Source organism: Oncorhynchus clarkii, unplaced genomic scaffold, assembly GCF_045791955.1.
Source record: "Oncorhynchus clarkii lewisi isolate Uvic-CL-2024 unplaced genomic scaffold, UVic_Ocla_1.0 unplaced_contig_13592_pilon_pilon, whole genome shotgun sequence".
Classification (NCBI taxonomy): Eukaryota; Metazoa; Chordata; class Actinopteri; order Salmoniformes; family Salmonidae; genus Oncorhynchus; species Oncorhynchus clarkii.
Window position 1 is genome coordinate 8907 of NW_027259639.1, and position 17680 is coordinate 26586.

At 42.9% G+C, this 17680-nt stretch overlaps 1 protein-coding gene across 2 annotated transcripts; it reads right to left on the minus strand.

Annotated features, from left to right (window-relative positions):
* Nucleotides 1–12865: 12865 nt before the first annotated feature.
* On the minus strand, nt 12866–17397 carry LOC139400585 (CKLF-like MARVEL transmembrane domain-containing protein 8). 2 transcript variants are annotated; one of them, XM_071145353.1, is made up of 4 exons: nt 17229–17396; nt 14535–14708; nt 13896–14015; nt 12866–13627 (listed from the first exon to the last, which is right to left on the minus strand). In XM_071145353.1, exons 1-4 carry the CDS (start codon nt 17358–17360, stop codon nt 13541–13543), a joined length of 513 nt encoding a protein of 170 aa, XP_071001454.1. In that variant the 5' UTR covers nt 17361–17396; the 3' UTR covers nt 12866–13540. The 2 variants fall into 2 exon arrangements, with proteins under 2 accessions (XP_071001454.1, XP_071001453.1); XM_071145352.1 differs by lacking the exons at nt 12866–13627; nt 13896–14015; nt 14535–14708 and adding an exon at nt 15053–15990 and having other exon boundaries at nt 17229–17397.
* Between the last annotated feature and the right edge of the window lie 283 nt (nt 17398–17680).

A 17680-nucleotide genomic window follows, 5' to 3' on the forward strand; every position in this document is an offset into this window, starting at 1 on the left:
CTGGCTCTGGGTTGGACTTTCCTGTTGTTATGATGATTAAGTTCAGTGACAGACAGATATATCCCCATTCCGTTCTATTCATTAGGCAGGCAGGTTGTGGGAAACTGCTCTAATCGTCAGAATCAGTTTCTCTTGCCAGACAGGAGAGAGATATATCTCCACACACAGGTCTGTTTTAGAGCTATGAAACATTCACATTAAATGTTAGAGATATCAGAAAATTGCTGCCATCTGTCAGTTAACCATCATTCAACCAGTACTGTTACCAAGTCAATAGACTCTAGGGGTTATTTGTATATGTATTTATTTTGGATCCCCATGCTGCCAAGGCAGCAGCTACTCTTCCTGGGGTTTATTATGGATCCCCATGCTGCCAAGGCAGCAGCTACTCTTCCTGGGGTTTATTATGGATCCCCATGCTGCCAAGGCAGCAGCTACTCTTCCTGGGGTTTATTATGGATCCCCATGCTGCCAAGGCAGCAGCTACTCTTCCTGGGGTTTATTATGGATCCCCATGCTGCCAAGGCAGCAGCTACTCTTCCTGGGGTTTATTATGGATCCCCATGCTGCCAAGGCAGCAGCTACTCTTCCTGGGGTTTATTATGGATCCCCATGCTGCCAAGGCAGCAGCTACTCTTCCTGGGGTTTATTATGGATCCCCATGCTGCCAAGGCTGCAGCTACTCTTCCTGGGGTCCGTCAAAATTAGGGCAGTTGTACAATTTTAAAAACATTACAAAACATTCATTACAGAATTCACAACACACCAAGTGTGTACCCTCAGGCCCATACTCCACTACCACATATCTACAATGCAAAATCCATGTATGTGTGTGCATAGTGCGCATGTTATCATGTGTGTGTATGCATGTGTCTGTGCCTATGTTTGTGTTACTTCACAGTCCACGCTGTTCCATAAGGTTTATTTTTACCTGCTTTTAAAATCTGATTCTAGTGCTTGCATCAGTTACCTGATGTGGAATATAGTTCCATGTAGTCATGGCTCTATGTAGTACTGTGTGCCTCCCATAGTCTGTTCTGGACTTGGGGAGTGTCACGAGACCTATGGTGGCATGTCTTGTGGGGTATGCATGGGTGCCAGTATTTTAACAGACAGCTCGGTATCTTCAGCTTGTCAACACCTCTTACAGAAACAAGTAATGAGGAAGTCAATCTCTCTTCCACTTTGAGCCATGAGAGATTGACATGCATGTCATTAAAGTTAGCTCTCCGTGTGCTTTTAAGAGCCAGCCGGGCTGCCCTGTTCTGAGCCAACTGTAATTTTCCCAAATCCCTCTTTGTGGCACCTGACCACATGACTGAACAGTAGTCCAGGTGTGACAAAACCAGGGCCTGTAGGATCTGCCTTGTTGATAGTGTTGTTAAACCAGGGCCTGTAGGACCTGCCTTGTTGATACTGTTGTTAAGAAGGCAGAGCAGCATTTTATTATAGACAGACTTCTCCCCATCTTAGCTACCGTGGTATCAATAGGTTTTGACAATGACAGTTTACAATCCAGAGTTACTCCAAGCAGTTTAATCACCTCAACTTGCTCAATTTCCACATTATTCAATATGAGGTGTAGTTGAGATTCAGCGTTTAGTGAATGATTTGTACAAAATAAAGAACTTTTATTTTCGGAAATATTTAGGACTAACTTAGTCCCTGCTACCCATTCCGAAACTAACTGCAACTCTTTGTTAAGTGTTTCAGTCATTTCAGTTGCTGTAGTAGCTGACGTGTATAGTGTTGAGTCATCTGCAAACATAGACACACTGGCCTTACTCAAAGCCAGTGGCATGTCGTTAGTAAAGATTGAAAAAAGCAAGGGGCTAAACAGCTACCCTGGGAAATTCCTGCTTCTACCTAGTTCTATGTTTGAGAGGCTTCCAATAAAGAACACCCTCTGTGTTCTGTTAGACAGTAACTCTTTATCCACGTTATAGCAGGGGGTGTAAAGTCATAACAGCAGACTATGATCCATAACGTCAAAAACTGCACTGAAGTCTAACAAGACAGCCCCCACAATCATTTTATCATCAATTTCTCTGAGCCATTCATCAGTCATTTGTGTAAGTGCCATGCTTGTTGAGTGTCCTTCCCTATATGCGTGCAGAAAGTCTGTTGTCAATTTGTTTACTGTGAAATATCATTGTATTTAAAAAATACAAATATTTAACTAGACAAGTCAGTTAAGAACAAATTCATATTTACAATGACGGCCTACCAGGGAACAGTGGGTTAAATGTCTTATTCAGGGGCAGAATGACAGATTTTTACCGTGTCAGCTCGGGGATTCGATCCAGCAACCTTTCAGATACTGGCCCAACACTCTAACCACTAAGTTACCTACCGCACCGGCATCTGGTCAAGCACAATTCTTTCCAGAAGTTAACTAAGGGTTGGTAACAGACTGACTGGTCAGCTATATGAGCCAGTAAAGGGGGCTTTACTATTCTGGGGTAGTGGAAAGACTTTAGCTTGCCTACAGGCCTGAGGGCACACACTTTCTAGTAGGCTTAAATTGATGGAGTAGCAATATCGTCCACTATTATCCTCAGTAATTATCCATCCAGATTGTCAGACCCCGGTGGCTTGTCATTGTTGATAGACAACAATAAAAAAAATGTACCACACTGACTTTACAGAATTCAAAAGTGCAATTCCTGTCTTTGATAATTTGGTCAGATATACTTGGATGTGTAGTGTCAGCGTTTGTTGCTGGCATGTCATCCCTCAGTTTGTTTATCTGAAAAAGTAATTAAAGTAGTTTGCAATATCAGTGGGTTATCTGATAAATGAGCCATCTGATTTAATGAATGGAGCCGTGTTGGCTTTTTCCCCCAAAATGTCATTTAAGGTGCTCCAAATCTTTTCACTATCATTCTTTATATCCTTTATCTTTGTTTCATGGTATAGTTTCTTTTTCTTAAGCTTAGTCACAGGATTTCTTAATTTACAGTACGTTTGCCAATCAGTTGGGCTGACAGACTTACTTGCCATACCTTTTGCCTCATCCCTATCAACCATACAACTTTTCAATTCCTCATCAATCCAAGGGGATTTAACAGTTTTTACAGTCATTTTCTTAATGGGTGCGTGCTCAGTAGTAACTGGAATAAGCAATTTGATAAATGTGTCAAGTGCAGGATCTGGTTGCTCCTCATTACACACCACAGACCAGCAAATATTCTTTACATCATCAACATATGAATAACTACAAAACGTATTGTATGACCTCTTCTACACTATATTAGACCCAGCTTTTGGAACTTTGGTTTTCCTAGATATGGCTATTATATTGTGATCACTATATCACATGGATTTGGATACTGCTTTAAAGTTCATTTCTGCAGCATTAGTAAAGATGTGATCAATACATGTTGATGATTTCATTCATATGAATTACATACATCTTTATGTGACCTAACTACTTTACACTCAACAATTAAAAAAAATGCAACATGTGAAATGTGGGTTTCATGTTTCATGAGCCGAAATAAAAGATCCCAGAAATGTTCCTTATTTCTCTAAAACGTTTGATCGTTAGATTGTTTGGCAGTGCGTCCAACCGGAATCACAACCACAGACTAATATGGACTAATATGCAGCATCTTTTGGGGCCTTTGTTGAACTTTGTGTCAGTGACAAAAGTACAGTTTTCTTTGGTCCGATCTAAATATTCCCCCTAAAAGCAATGCCAAGCATTTTCCTGCTGGGTAGCAGGCAGTTTAATTTGGGCACGCTTTTCATCCAAAATTCCCAATGCTGCCCCCTACCCTAGTGAAGTTAAGACATTTTGCCACAACTTTGGAAGTATGCTTGGGGTCATTGTCCATTTGGAAGACCCATTTGCGACCAAGCTTTAACTTCCTGACTGATGTCTTGAGATGTTGCTTCAATACATCCACATCATTTTCCTCCTCATGATTACATTTATTTTGTGAAGTGCACCAGTCCCTCCTGCAGCAAAGCACCACCACAACATGATGCTGCCACCCCCGTGCTTCATGGTTGTTATGGTGTTCTTTGGCCTGCAAGCCTCCCCCTTTTTCCTCCAAACATAACGATGGTCATTATGGCCAAACAGTTCTATTTTTGTTTCATCAGACCAGAGGACATTTCTCCAAAAAGTACAATCTTTGTTCCCATGTGCAGTTGCAAAACGTAGTCTGGCTTTTTTATGGCGGTTTTGGAGCAGTGGCTTCTTCCTTGCTGAGCGGCCTTTCAGGTTATGTCGATATAGGACTCGTTTTACTGTGGATATAGATACTTTTGTACCGGTTTCCTCCAGCATCTTTACAAGATCCTTTGCTGTTGTTCTGGGATTGATTTGCACTTTTCGCATCAAAGTACGTTCATCTCTAGGAGACAGAACGAGTCTCCTTCCTGAACGGTATGACGGCTGCGTGGTCCCACAGTGTTTATATTTGCGCACTATTGTTTGTACAGATGAACATGGTACCTTCAGGTGTTTGGAAATTTCTCCCAATGATGAACCAGACTTGTGGAGGTCTAAAGAAAAAATCTGAGGTCTTGGCTGATTTCTTTAGACTTTCCCATGATGTCAAGCAAAGAGGCACTGAGTTGGAAAGCAGGCCTTGAAATACATCCACAGGTGTATTTGATTCAATTGATGCAATTGATTCAAATTATGTCAATTAGCCTATCAGAAGCTTCTAAAGCCATTACACAATTTTCTAGAATTTTCCAAGCTGTTTAAAGGCACAGTCAACTTAGTGTATGTAAACCTCTGACCCACTGGAATTGTGATGCAGTGAATTCTAAGTTAAATAATCTGTCTGTAAACAATTGATGGAAAAATGACTTGTGTCATCCACAAAGTACATGTCCTAACCGACTTGCCAAAACTATAGTTTGTTAATAAGACATTTGTGGAGTGGTTGAAAAACGAGTTTTAATGACTCCAAACTAAGTTTATGTAAACTTCCGACTTCAACTGTATATCTGCCATACCCATTCATAACATCAAACATTTTGTCTATGAAGTCTGCTCTCCTTCTAGCCTGGCATTGCATGACAGGCTGCATAGTGTTTAAGTTAAAGTTACAATCTGAGATTTGGGAAGCTGTTCAATGTTCAGCTGTATACCAAAACAAGTGGTGGGGAGAGACACCACTTTGTGGCGTATCACAGACTGCAGCTTTAACTGTGTTGTTGTTCTAGATTAGACAGTTTGATAGATGTGGTTTATACAGTATATGGATGGTTCAACAGTCAAAGCTGCTTAACTAGTTTTGGTGAGATAGAATGAAATTAGGAAAAAAAATATGTTGTCTTTGTTTTACGGAATAAGTTGAAACATCCTTAAAACATTGTCTTAGATCCAGTAAATCTGAGCCAATTTGAGGAACAGCCACCGATTTAAATGGGGCAAAAATGATATGGATTTTGCTATTTGCATTTAGTGTAATGTGGATGATACTGCAATGGGATGCCTGCAAATCTTAAAGAAATGATGTGTGATTTTTTAAATTATAGTTGTTAAACCATGAACAATGCTACATTATAGCTTATTATAGAGTCTAAAATGTTAGCTTGACTACTGCTTCACTACTGTATTTTCAGACCAGAATCACTAATCTGAGTAAATGTATCCCCCTGTATTGGACCCTCAAGGCATCACAAAGCACAACCTGGGCAACATTTCAAATGATGTACAGTAGAATGAAAACTTGTCAAAAACACTACACTATCTACACTGAACAAAAATATAACATTTAAAACACAACATGTAAAGTGTTGGGCCCATGTTTCATGAGCTGAAATAAAAGATCCCAGAAATGTTCCAAACAAACAAAAAGCTTATTTCTCTAATTTGTTTTGTTTACATTGGTTAGTGAGCATTTCTCCTTTGCCAAGACAGGTGTGGCATATCAAGAAGCTCATTAAACAGCATGATCATTATTAGGGATGCACCGGTACAGCTGGCCCACGGTTTGGTATGTCTCATGGTTTGTGGGCCAAGGTACGGTTTCGGTATGTTTATATTTAAGAAAAGTGTGCGCTTGTATGACTCTCATACAGGGGACGAGTTTGCAACACGTAGCTCTTTATCTCCCAATCCAGTACATAGTAAACCATCACAGCGAGGTAGATTTGAGTTGCTCGGGTGGTCCAATTATCAGTGGAGAGAGCTAGATAGGGTGTCTGTGTCAATTTGTTTTAAATTTCTCTCTGTGATGTTTCATAGAGTTTGGCAATTACTTTGCTGCTGAAATGTGTGAGCGAGGGGACATTGTAGCGCGGTAAAAAAAAAAAAATCCCCAGGTGACGAAATCCTGAGTCGGTAACCACTGAATAGGGATGCAAATCTTTGGCTATGAATATTCCCACTGCTTTCGTTAATTCTTAATGTTTTTATGAATTTGTCGCAAATTGTTGTTGGAAGACAGCAGCGAGAGATTGTTGTTTTCGCTAACGAGTGGACTCTCCTTGCTCCAGCTCCACCTGCAAGGGATACGGCCAGGTGATGATGACGTAAATGACACATCTTGTTAGAAGTGTTTCCACTCGAGTAGCCGACAGTGGCAAAGCAATGCTTGCAGACTTTACTTTGTTTGTTTACGGTCCTCTTACCCTCATCATCGTATTGAATGCTGAATCCAAAATGTTCCCACACAGCGGATTTGAAAAGACGGCAGTGCCTCTTCAAATTTGCTTCTCTCTGTCTCACTAGCACTCGCCATTGTCACGGTGGAGCTGAGATAATATTTGTTTTTAGTTTCCCATCTCTTCATGGGGCCCCTTTAGGGAGGTTACCTACTGAGGTGTCATTGCAAATAGTCCATTGGTTGTTTAAGGGGGGGGGTTGCGGTCACTGCAGTTGCCACATTTTGAGACATGTGGAGTAAAGTTTGTCAGCCCTCAGGAGACCCTTAACATCCTGGAACCCCAAGCAGTTGCATGCCAAGCCTGTTCACAAACTGCGTGTCTGGTTCTGTGGATCTCAATGTACAACGTGCGTGTAATCTGCAGCGCAATAAGCAAGTTTTGGAAATTGTAGGAAAATGACAGGCATATCGTAATTCCGAGGTTCACGTGTGCGTATTGAACTGTAGGGGGCATTCCGAACGGTTAGACAACATACTGTGTACCGGTGCATCCCTAATCATTACACAGGTGCACCTTGCACTGGGGACAATAAAATGCCACTCTAAAATGTGCAGTTTTGTCACACAATACAATGCCACAGATGTCTCAAGTTTTGAGGGAGCATGCAATTGGCACGCTGACTGCAGGAATGTCCACCAGCGCTGTTGCCAGAGGTTAATGTTAATTTCTCTACCATAAGCCGCCTCCGAATTTGGCAGTACGTCCAACCAGCCCCATAAGCGCAGACCACATGTAACGATGCCAGCCCAGGACCTCCACCACCTGCGGGATTGTCTGAGCCCGGTAAGAGGGTCAGCTAATGTAACTGTGGGTTTGCACAACCAAAAACTTTCTGCACAAGCTGTCAGAAATCGTCTCAGTGAAGCTCATCTGTGTGCTCGTCGTTCTCACCCAGTGGTGGAAAAAGTACCCAATTGTCATACTTGAGTAATAATTAAAGTTAACTTAATAGAAAATGACTCAAGTAAAAGTGAAAGTCACCCAGTAAAATACTACTTGAGTAAAACTCTAAAATTATTTTTTATAACCTTTTTGATAGGGTATCAAAACGAAATGCTAATTGCTAAAATATACTTAAGTATCAAAAGTACAGGAATGTAGTGAAGTAAAAGTTGTCAAAAATATAAATAGTAAAGTACAGATACTCAAAAAAATGACATAAGTAGTACTTTAAAGTATTTTTACTAAAGTACTTTACACCACTGTCTTGACCAGACTGCAGATTGACATTGTAACTGACTTCGGTGGGCAAATGCTGACCTTCAATGGCCACTGGCACACTGGAGAAAGAGATGAATCCCGATTTCAACTATACCGGGCAGATGGAGACCACGTGTATGGAGTCATGTGGATGAGCGGTTTGCTGATGTCAATGTTGTGAACATAGTGCCTGATGGTGGCGGTGGGGTTACGGTACAGGCAGGCATAAGCGGACAACGAATACAATTCCATTTTTATTGATGGCGATTTAAATGCACAGAGATACCGTGACGAGATCCTGAGGCCCATTGTCGTGCCCTTCATTCGCTGCCTTCACCTCATGTTACAGCATGATAATGCACTGCCACATGTGGAAAGGATCTGTACACAATTCCAAGAAGCTGAGAATATCCCAGTTCTTACATGGCCTGCATACTCACCAGACATGTCAGCCATTGAGCAGATTTGGAATGCTCTGCACCGACGTACGACAGTGTGTTCCAGTTCCTGCCAATAACCAGCAACTCCACAAAGTCATTTTTATTATTAGATCTTATTTATTATTATTTTTATTTCACCTTTATTTAACTAGGTAGGCCAGATGAGAACAAGTTCTCATTTACAACTGCGACCTGGCCAAGATAAAGCATAGCAATGCAACACAGAGTTACACATGGAATAAACAAACATACAGTCAATAACACAATAGAAAAGTCTACAGTGTGTGCAAACGAGGTAAGATTAGGGACGTAAGGCAATAAATAGGCCGTAGTGGCGAAGTAATTACAATTTAGCAATTAAACACTGGAGTGATAGATGTGCAGAAGATGAATGTGCAAGTAGAGATACTAGGGTGCAAAGGAGCACAAATAAATAAATACAAATATGGGGGTGAGATAGTTGGATGGGCTTTTTACAGATGGGCTATGTACAGGTGCAATGATCGGCAAGCTGCTCTGACAGCTGATGGTTAAAGTTAGAGAGGGAGATATGAGTCTCCAGCTTCAGTGACTTTTGCAATTCGTTCCAGTCATTGGCAGCAGAGAACTGGAAGGAAAGGCAGCCAAAGGAGGAATTGGCTTTGGGGGTGACCAGTGAAATACACCTGCTGGAGTGTGTGCTAAGGGTGAGTGCTGCTATGGTGACCAGTGAGCTGAGATAAGGGGGGGCTTTACTTAGCAAAGACTTATAGATGACCTGGAGCCAGTGGGTTTGGAGACAAATATGAAGCGAGGGCAAGCCAACGAGATCATACAGGTCGCAGTGGTGGGTAGTACATGGGCTTTGGTGACAAAACGGATAGCACTGTGATAGACTGCATCCAATTTGCTGAGTAGTGGGTTGGAAGCTATTTTGTAAATGACATCGCCGAAGTCAAGGATCGGTAGGATGGTCAGTTTTACGAGGGTATGTTTGGCAGCATGAGTGAAGGATGCTTTGTTTGCGAAATAGGAAGCCGATTCTAGACTTAATTTTGGATTGGAGGTGCTTAATGTGTCTTAATGAGTCTGGAAGGAGAGTTTACAGTCTAACCAGACACCTAGGTATTTGTAGTTGGTGTAGTTGGTGTCGTCTGCATAGAGGTGGATCAGAGCGTCACCAGCAGCAAGAGTGACATCATTGATGTATAGAGACTGCCAGAGGTCCGGACAACAGGCCCTCCGATTTGACACACTGAACTCTGAGAAGTAGTTGGTGAACCAGGCAAAGCAGTCATTTGAGAAACTAAGGCTTTTGAGTCTGCCGATAAGAATGTGGTGATTGACAGAGTCGAAAACCTTGGCCAGGTCAATGATATCGTTTAGGACCTTGAGCGTGGCTGAGGTGCACCCATGACCAGCTCGGAAACCAGATTGCAAAGCGGAGAAGGTACGGTGGGATTCGAAATGGTCGGTGATCTGTTTGTTAACCTTAAAAGGCAGGGTAGGATAGATTTAAGTCTATAACAGTTTGGGTCAAGAGTGTCTCCCCGTTTTGAAGAGGGGGATGACCGCGGCAGCTGTCCAATCTTTGGGGATCTCAGACGATATGAAATAGAGATTGAACAGGCTAGTGATAGGGGTTGCAACAATTGCGGCAGATCATTTTAGAAAGAGGGTACAGATTGTCTAGCCCAGCTGATATGTATTGGTCCAGATTTTGCAGCACTTTTAGAACATCAGCTATCTGGATTTGGTTGATGGAGAAATGGGGAGGCTTAGGCAAGTTGCTGTGGGGGGTGCAAAGCTGTTGACCGGGGTAGCCAGGTGGAAAGCATAGCCGTAGAAAAATGCTTATTGAAATTCTCAATTATCGTGGATTTATTGGTGGTAGCTGTGTTTCCTAGCCTAGGTGCAGTGGGCAGCTGGGAGGAGGTTCTCTTATTCTCCATGAACTTTACAGTGTCACAGAACTTTTTGGAGTTTGCTACAGGATGCAAATTTCTGTTTGAAAAAGCTAGCCTTAGCTTTCCTAACTGCCTGTGTATATTGGTTCCTAACTTCCCTGAAAAGTTGCATATCCCGGGGGCTATTCGATGCTAATGCAGTACGTCACAGGATGTTTTTGTGCTGGTCAAGGGCAGTCAGGTCTGGAGTGAACCATGGGCTATATCTGTTCCTGGTTTAACATTTTTTGAATGAGGCATGCTTATTTAAGATGGTGAGGAAAGCCCTTTTAAAGAATAACCAGGCATCCTCTACTGACGGAATGAAGTCAATATCCTTCCAGGATACCCGGGCCAGGTCGATTAGAAAGGCCTGCTTGCTGAAGTGTTTTAGGGAGCGTTTGACAGTGATGAGGGGTGGTTGTTTGACCGCAGACCTATTACGAACACAGGCAATGAGGCAGTGAAGAACGGCAACGGTTGAGGTGTATTTAGAGGGCAGGTTGGTCAGGATGACATCTGTGAGGGGGCCCGTGTTTATGGATTTGGGGTTGTACCTGATAGGTTCATTGATAATTTGTGTGAGATTGAGGGCATCAAGCTTAGATTGTAAAACGGCTGGGGTGTTAAGCATGTCCCAGTTTAGGTCACCTAACAGTACGAGTTCTGAAGATAGATGGGGGGCAATCAGTTCACATATGGTGTCCAGGGCACAGCTGGGGGCTGAAGGTGGTCTATAACAAGCGGCAACGGTGAGAGACTTGTTTCTGGAAAGGTGGATTTAAAAAAAATAGAAGCTCGAATTGTTTGGGCACAGACCTGGATAGTATAACAGAACTCTGTAGGCTATCTCTGCAGTAGATTGCAACTCCGCCCCCTTTGGTAGTTCTATCTTGTCGGAAAATGTTATAGTTTGGGATGGAAATTTCAGGATTTTTGGTGGCCTTCCTAAGCCAGGATTCAGACACGGCTAGGACATCCGGGTTGGCAGAGTGTGCTAAAACAGTGAATAAAACAAACTTAGGGAGGAGGCTTCGAATGTTAACATGCATGAAACCAAGGCTTTTACAGTTACAGAATTCAACAAATGAGAGCGCCTGGGGAATGGGAGTGGAGCTAGGTGCTGCAGGGCCTGGATTAACCTTTACATCACCAGAGGAACAGAGGAGGAGTAGGATAAGGGTACAGCTAAAGGCTATAAGAACTGGTCGTCTAGTGCGTTTGGAACAGAGAGAAAAAGGAGCAGATTTCTGGGCGTGGAAGAATAGATTTGTGTGTGTGTGTGTGTGTGTGTGTGTGTGTGTGCCTTCCTCTCTCACACACCATCTGTGTGGGTCTCTCTTACTTGTTCACTCTTTAACATTTTCCTCTCCTATTCCAGTCTATATGAGTTTCATTCTTCACTCTGTCCATTTTCCATTCACCTGAGGAACAGAGGAGGAGTAGGATAAGGGTACGGCTAAAGGCTATTAGAACTGGTCGTCTAGTGCTTTCGGAACAGAGAGTAAAAGGAGCAGGTTTCTGGGTGCAGAAGAATAGATTCAAGGCATAATGTACAGACAAGGGTATGGTAGGATGTGAATACAGTGGAGGTAAATCTAGGCACTGAGTGACAATGAGAGAGGTTTTGTCTCTAAAGACACCACTTAAACCAGGTGCGGTTACCGCATGTGTCGGAGGTGAAACAAAAGGCTAGCTAAGGCATATTGAGCAGGGCTGGAGGCTCTACAGTGAAATAAGACAATCACTAACCAAAACAGCAATGGACAAGGTATATAGACATTAGGAAGAGGCATGCGTAGCTGAGTTATCATAGGGTCCAGTGAGTAGCTAGGCGAGCTGGAGACACGGCGATTCAGACAGCTAGCGGGCCGGGGCTAGCAAGCTAGCAGAAAGGCCTTAGGGGGACGTCGCGACGGAAGAGTCTGTTGAAGCGCCCTTGGACGGTTACGTCGGCAGACCAGTCGGGATGGCAGGGCTCTGTGTAGGCAGTAAAATGGTCCAGGCCAATTGGCAAAATAGCTATTGTAGCCCAAGAAGTGGCTGATGGACCTCTTCAACTAGCCGGGAGATGGGCCTAGCACGAGGCTAGCTCCAGGCTAACTGTGCTTGCTTCGGGACAGAGACGTTAGCCAGGAGTAGCCACTCGGATAGCAGCTAGCTAGCTGTGATGATCCAGGTGAAAAGGTTCTGAGCTTGCGGTAGGAATCCAGAGATGTGGAGATGTGGTAGAGAAAAAAGCAGTCTGATATGCTCTGGGTTGAATCGCCCTGTGCAGACTGGTGGGAGTTGATCGGGCTGAGGTGAGCTGATGACCGCTAGCAGTGGCTAACTGACTATTAGCTAGTTAGCTGGCTAGCTTCTGTTGGGGGTTCCGGTTCTAAAGTATAGAAAATAGCAGATCCATACCACACTGGGTGAGGCGGGTTGCAGGAGTATGCTGAAATTGAGGTTAAAAATATTACAGATATATACGAAATATATACAAAGAAAAACATATATATATACACGGGACACGACAAGACAAAGACGGCTGACTGCTACGCCATCTTGGATTTTTGTCCCACTCCATTGAAGTTCCACAGGCCACAATCAACAGCCTGATCAACTTTATGCAAAGGAGATGTGATGCGCTGCATGAGGCAAATGGTGGTCACACCAGATACTGACTGGTTTTCTAAGCCACGTCCCTACTTTTTTTTAAGGTATCTGTGACCAACAGATGCATATCTGTATTTCCAGTTATGTGAAATCCATAGATTAGGGCCTAATGAATTTATTTCAATTGACTGATTTCCTTATATGAACCGTAACTCAGTAAAATCTTTTAAATAGTTGCATGTTGCGTTTATATTTTTGTTCAGTGTAGCTGACTCCTATTAGTGAAATGTATTATTCGTATATGATACATTTTTTTGAATGATCAAAAAGAGAATTGACTGTAATGTTCTTCATCAGCCCTGTTTCTTAGCCTTGTATTGTAGCACCATCTAGTGTGGGACAACATTACTGTCCAATCCATTTTAATATTGGAGTTAAAGCTTTGATCTCCAGCTTCAGAAAAATGGAATAGCCACTTTGTTAGCTTCAGTCATTTTCATCCAAATGTATTTTTTTTTAAACTCATGAGTGCATAAGAAGTAAAAGCATCACTGAGGTTCAGGCTCTGTCATTCCAACAGATGAAACACACCATAACTCTAAAATAACAGAAATATAACAGAGAAAAGAGAAATGTCTTCCAAAGGGAAGGAGTGGTTATTACACTTAACCATGTGTACTTTTCAAGGTCCTTCATGCGTTCCATAACGGATATACTTTAGCTGTCCTTTGTGATTGGTTATTGTTCCTCATCCCTCGAGCGCCAGAATTTAAAACTTAAATATGTACTTCCTGCATAGCAGAGCGTGACCAGGAAGGCAAAGAACTGAAAAACAGACGGATGAAAACATTAAAATTCAGTACAATACTGAGTATGAGTTGAGTAGGCTTAAATGGACCAAATAGATAGCATTTTGGATGGTACACAGTGGAATCATACCTCTCTTATCTGACTTGTAAGCATATATTTGGCATTTTAATATTGTATAATTTAATATCGCTGTAATCATAAATACTCAGTCATATTTGTGGTATATTTTCACAGTTGGCGTGATTTAAATGTCTGTCTGGGAGTTCTAAGGTGGTTTTCTTACTGTGGATGCTACCCAGCAGTTGTAGTTATGGCGTCCCTTAACAGCATGGCTGATTGAGGCTGCGTCCACTGCTGCTGCCACCACATACATCACTGTAGCACTACTGTTGAAGAACAGACCCTGTAGAACACCACATACATCACTGTAGAACTACTGTTGAAGAACAGACCCTGTAGAACACCACATACATCACTGTAGCACTACTGTTGAAGAACAGACCCTGTAGAACACCACATACATCACTGTAACACTACTGTTGAAGAACAGACCCTGTAGAACACCACATACATCACTGTAGCACTACTGTTGAAGAACAGGCCCTGTAGAACACCACATACATCACTGTAGCACTACTGTTGAAGAACAGACCCTGTAGAATGACAACAACAGGATTCCTGGCTGTCTCAGATACTGTTGGGTAGTACACATTATAGAATGGTTTCATTTGATCACATTCATAAAGACTTGGTTCATCTATTTGCTCTCTCCCCCAAAACCATCAAGGCAGTTAACTCCATTGGTTTTCTGTTACATAAATAGTCCACAATTATTCAATTACTAGATTTATAATAAACAACCTCAATCACTCAAGTTTCAAATAATGTGCTGTTGTATTATGTGTCGTAGTATGTGTCGTACCACAGTTGTCCAGGGGACCTGAGGGATCCTGTTGTAAGCCATGGTCAGGTAGATGATGAGGAAGATGACCGTCAGGACCCAGTACAAGATGGCCACAAACATGACCCACCCAAAGGCAGACACACGGAAGTATTCCGTCCCTGCTATCAGCATCCATACCAGCAGACCAAACACCTGAGGGGACAGGGAAGCATATAGCCAGCATTCCAAATGGTATCCTTTTCCATTTATAGATCACTACTTTTTAACAGGGCCCATAGGGCTCCAGTAGAAAGTAGTGCACTATACAGGGAATAGGGTGCCACTTGGGATGCACACATAGTCGGATATGGCTGTACTCTGGTGGTGTCTAATTTATTGTGTATTTAAATGCATTTGCTCAAATCAAATCAAATTTGTATTTGCCACATGCGCCGAATACAACAGGTGTAGGTAGACCTTACACGGAAATGCTTACTTACAAGCCCTTAACCAACAACGCTTTAAGAAGTTAAGAAAAAAAGAAGTGTTAAGTAAAAATGAGAAAATAAAAGTTACAAATAATTAACCGGCAGCAGTAAAATAACAAGTGAGGCTATATACAGGGGGTACCGGTACAGTCAATGTGTGGGGGCACCGGTTAGTCGAGGTATTTGAGGCAGTATGTACATGTAGGTAGAGTTAAAGTGACTATGCATAGATTATAAACAGAGAGAAGCAGCAGTGTAAAAGAGGGGTCCGGGTAGCCCTTTGATTAGCTGTTCAGGAGTCTTCATGGCTTGGGGGGTAGAAGCTGTTAAGAAGCATTTTGGACCTCGACTTGGCACTCCGGTACCGCTTGCCGTGCAGTAGCAGAGAGAACAGTCTATGACTAGGGTAGCTGGAGTCTGACAATTTTTAGGGCCTTCCTCTGTCACCGCCTGATATAGAGGTCCTGGGTGGCAGGAAGCTTGGCCCCAGTGATGTACTGGGCTATACGCACTAACTTCTGTAGTGCCTTGCGGTCGGAGGCCGAGCAGGTTCCATACCAGGCAGTGATGCAACCAGTAAGGATGCTCTCGATGGTGCAGCTATAGAACCTTTTGACGATCTCAGGACCCATGCCAAATATTTTTAGTTTCCTGAGGGGGAATAGGCTTTGTCGTGCCCTCTTCACGACTGTCTTGGTGTGCTTGGACCATGTTATTTTGTTGGCGATGTGGACACCAAGGAACTTGAAGCTCTCAACCTTTTCCACTACAGCCCCATCGATGAGAATGGGGACGTGCTCGGTCCTCCTTTTCCTGTAGTCCACAATTATCTGCTTCGTCTTGATCACGTTGAGGGAGAGGTTGTTGTCCTGGCACCACATGACCAGGTCTCTGATCTTCTCCCTATAGGCTGTCTCATCGTTGTCGGTGATCAGGCCTACCACTGTTGTGTCATCAGCAAACTTAATGATGGTGTTGGAGTCATGCCTGGCCATGCAGGAAGTAGCCTATATTACAGGAAGAAGCATATATTACAGGAAGTAGCCTATATTACAGGAAGTAGGTTGACATTATGTTCATTTTCTCCAGTTACATTTCCTTGAACAATGTTAAATAATTAAACCTTCACTTCAGTGCAGTGTTCAGGACAGTGTCATGCCACCATCTGTGATAAACCATCATGCAGGTCATACAGTATTGATTCCCTCCATGAATTCTGATGGCAGTTATTGTGAGAAAGATGGTAAAAGCCATAGTGATTTCAATAAATTATTATATTGAACTTGGACACAAATATGTTTGTGCTGCAGTTAGGTCATCACTCTCTGCAACTGGATCCTGAACTCCCTGAGGGGTAGACCACAGGCTGTGAGGATTGGCAACAACACCTCCTCTACACTGACTCTTAACTCAGGGGCCCCCCAGGGGTGTCCTCAGTCCTCTGCTGTACTCCCTGTTCATCCACAACTGTGTGGCTTTGCACAACACCAACTCCCTCATGAACTTTGCTGACGACAGCACGGTTATAGGCCTGATAACCAACGACAACGAGTCAGCCTATAGGGAGGAGGTATGTGAACTGGCATTGTGGTGTCATGACAACAACCTATCCCTCAAAGTCAGCAAAGCAAAGGAGTTGATTGTTAAGTTCAGGAAGCAGAGGTGGGAACATGCCCCGATCCACATCAACCGGACTGCAGTAGAGAAAGTTATTCGTTTTAAGTTCTTCAGCGTCCACATCACTGAGGACATGTCATGGACCAACACCACCACAACTCTTGTCAAGACGCCACAACATCATGATGCCCCTGCACCATCAAGAATGTCCGGACAGGTTGCCTGCTTCTATGACCACAAGGCCCTCCGGGTGGTGAAGACAGCCCAGTACATCATGGGACCGTGCTCCCACCCAAACTGTGCCTGAGGAAGTCACGCAGCATCATCCAGGACCCCACACACCCCAGCCACAGTTTATACACTGCCCCCCATTCCCACCTTCTCCAATACACGTGTAAATATTGGACTATACTGTAAATAGTGCTTTCTTGAATTATATTTATGCTACTATAAAATGTTTATTTTATTCTACTGAGCCATTTAATTTATGTTCGTATTCTTATATTTTATTATGTCATATTGTTGTTGCATCGTCGAGAAGTAACACGCAAATAAGCATTTATTTGGACGATGTATACTATGCGTATCCCGTAGCCTACATTTTGAACGTTGAAACTTGACTACTTACTATTTCTGCGAAAACGAGGAGCCCCGAAGCAGTGCGAAGAAACTGCCTGTCGTAAACCAGAGTGGAGGTGGAAAAGTTGTCCGTGCTGCTGCTTGTAGACGTTATCACAGTGCGCGTCGCTGCTCCTTCCATTTTCAATATCCATCTACCGCGTTTGGATCCTGCCCCCCTGAATTAAGAAAACAATCAAAGGAAGGTGGGAAAGATGGCAATGACGCGTCTTTCCTGAGTAGGCAACAAGACATCTGCGGAACTCTGTAAATTTGTGAAACAACTCGTTTTTGTTTATTTGATAATAATATCTAGGACCTGTCTGAATGTTATTCATAACATCGTCATAACAAAGCCTACTGTATGAATTTGGTCAGTTAGGCCTATACCATTCCCAAAATGTCACTGAGTTGCGAGTGGTTGCATAAAGAGGAACTTATTTTTGATGATAGGTAAATGGG

Excerpts from the sequence above, each read along its gene's own strand:
- LOC139400585 (XM_071145352.1), bottom strand. The coding sequence starts at position 17,360 with ATGGAAGGAGCAGCGACGCGCACTGTGATAACGTCTACAAGCAGCAGC. Across the intron at positions 15,991-17,228 it reads TCCTCGTTTTCGCAGAAATA|GCTACTTCCTGCATGGCCAG; the intron begins GTAAGTAGTCAA and ends CCTGTAATATAG.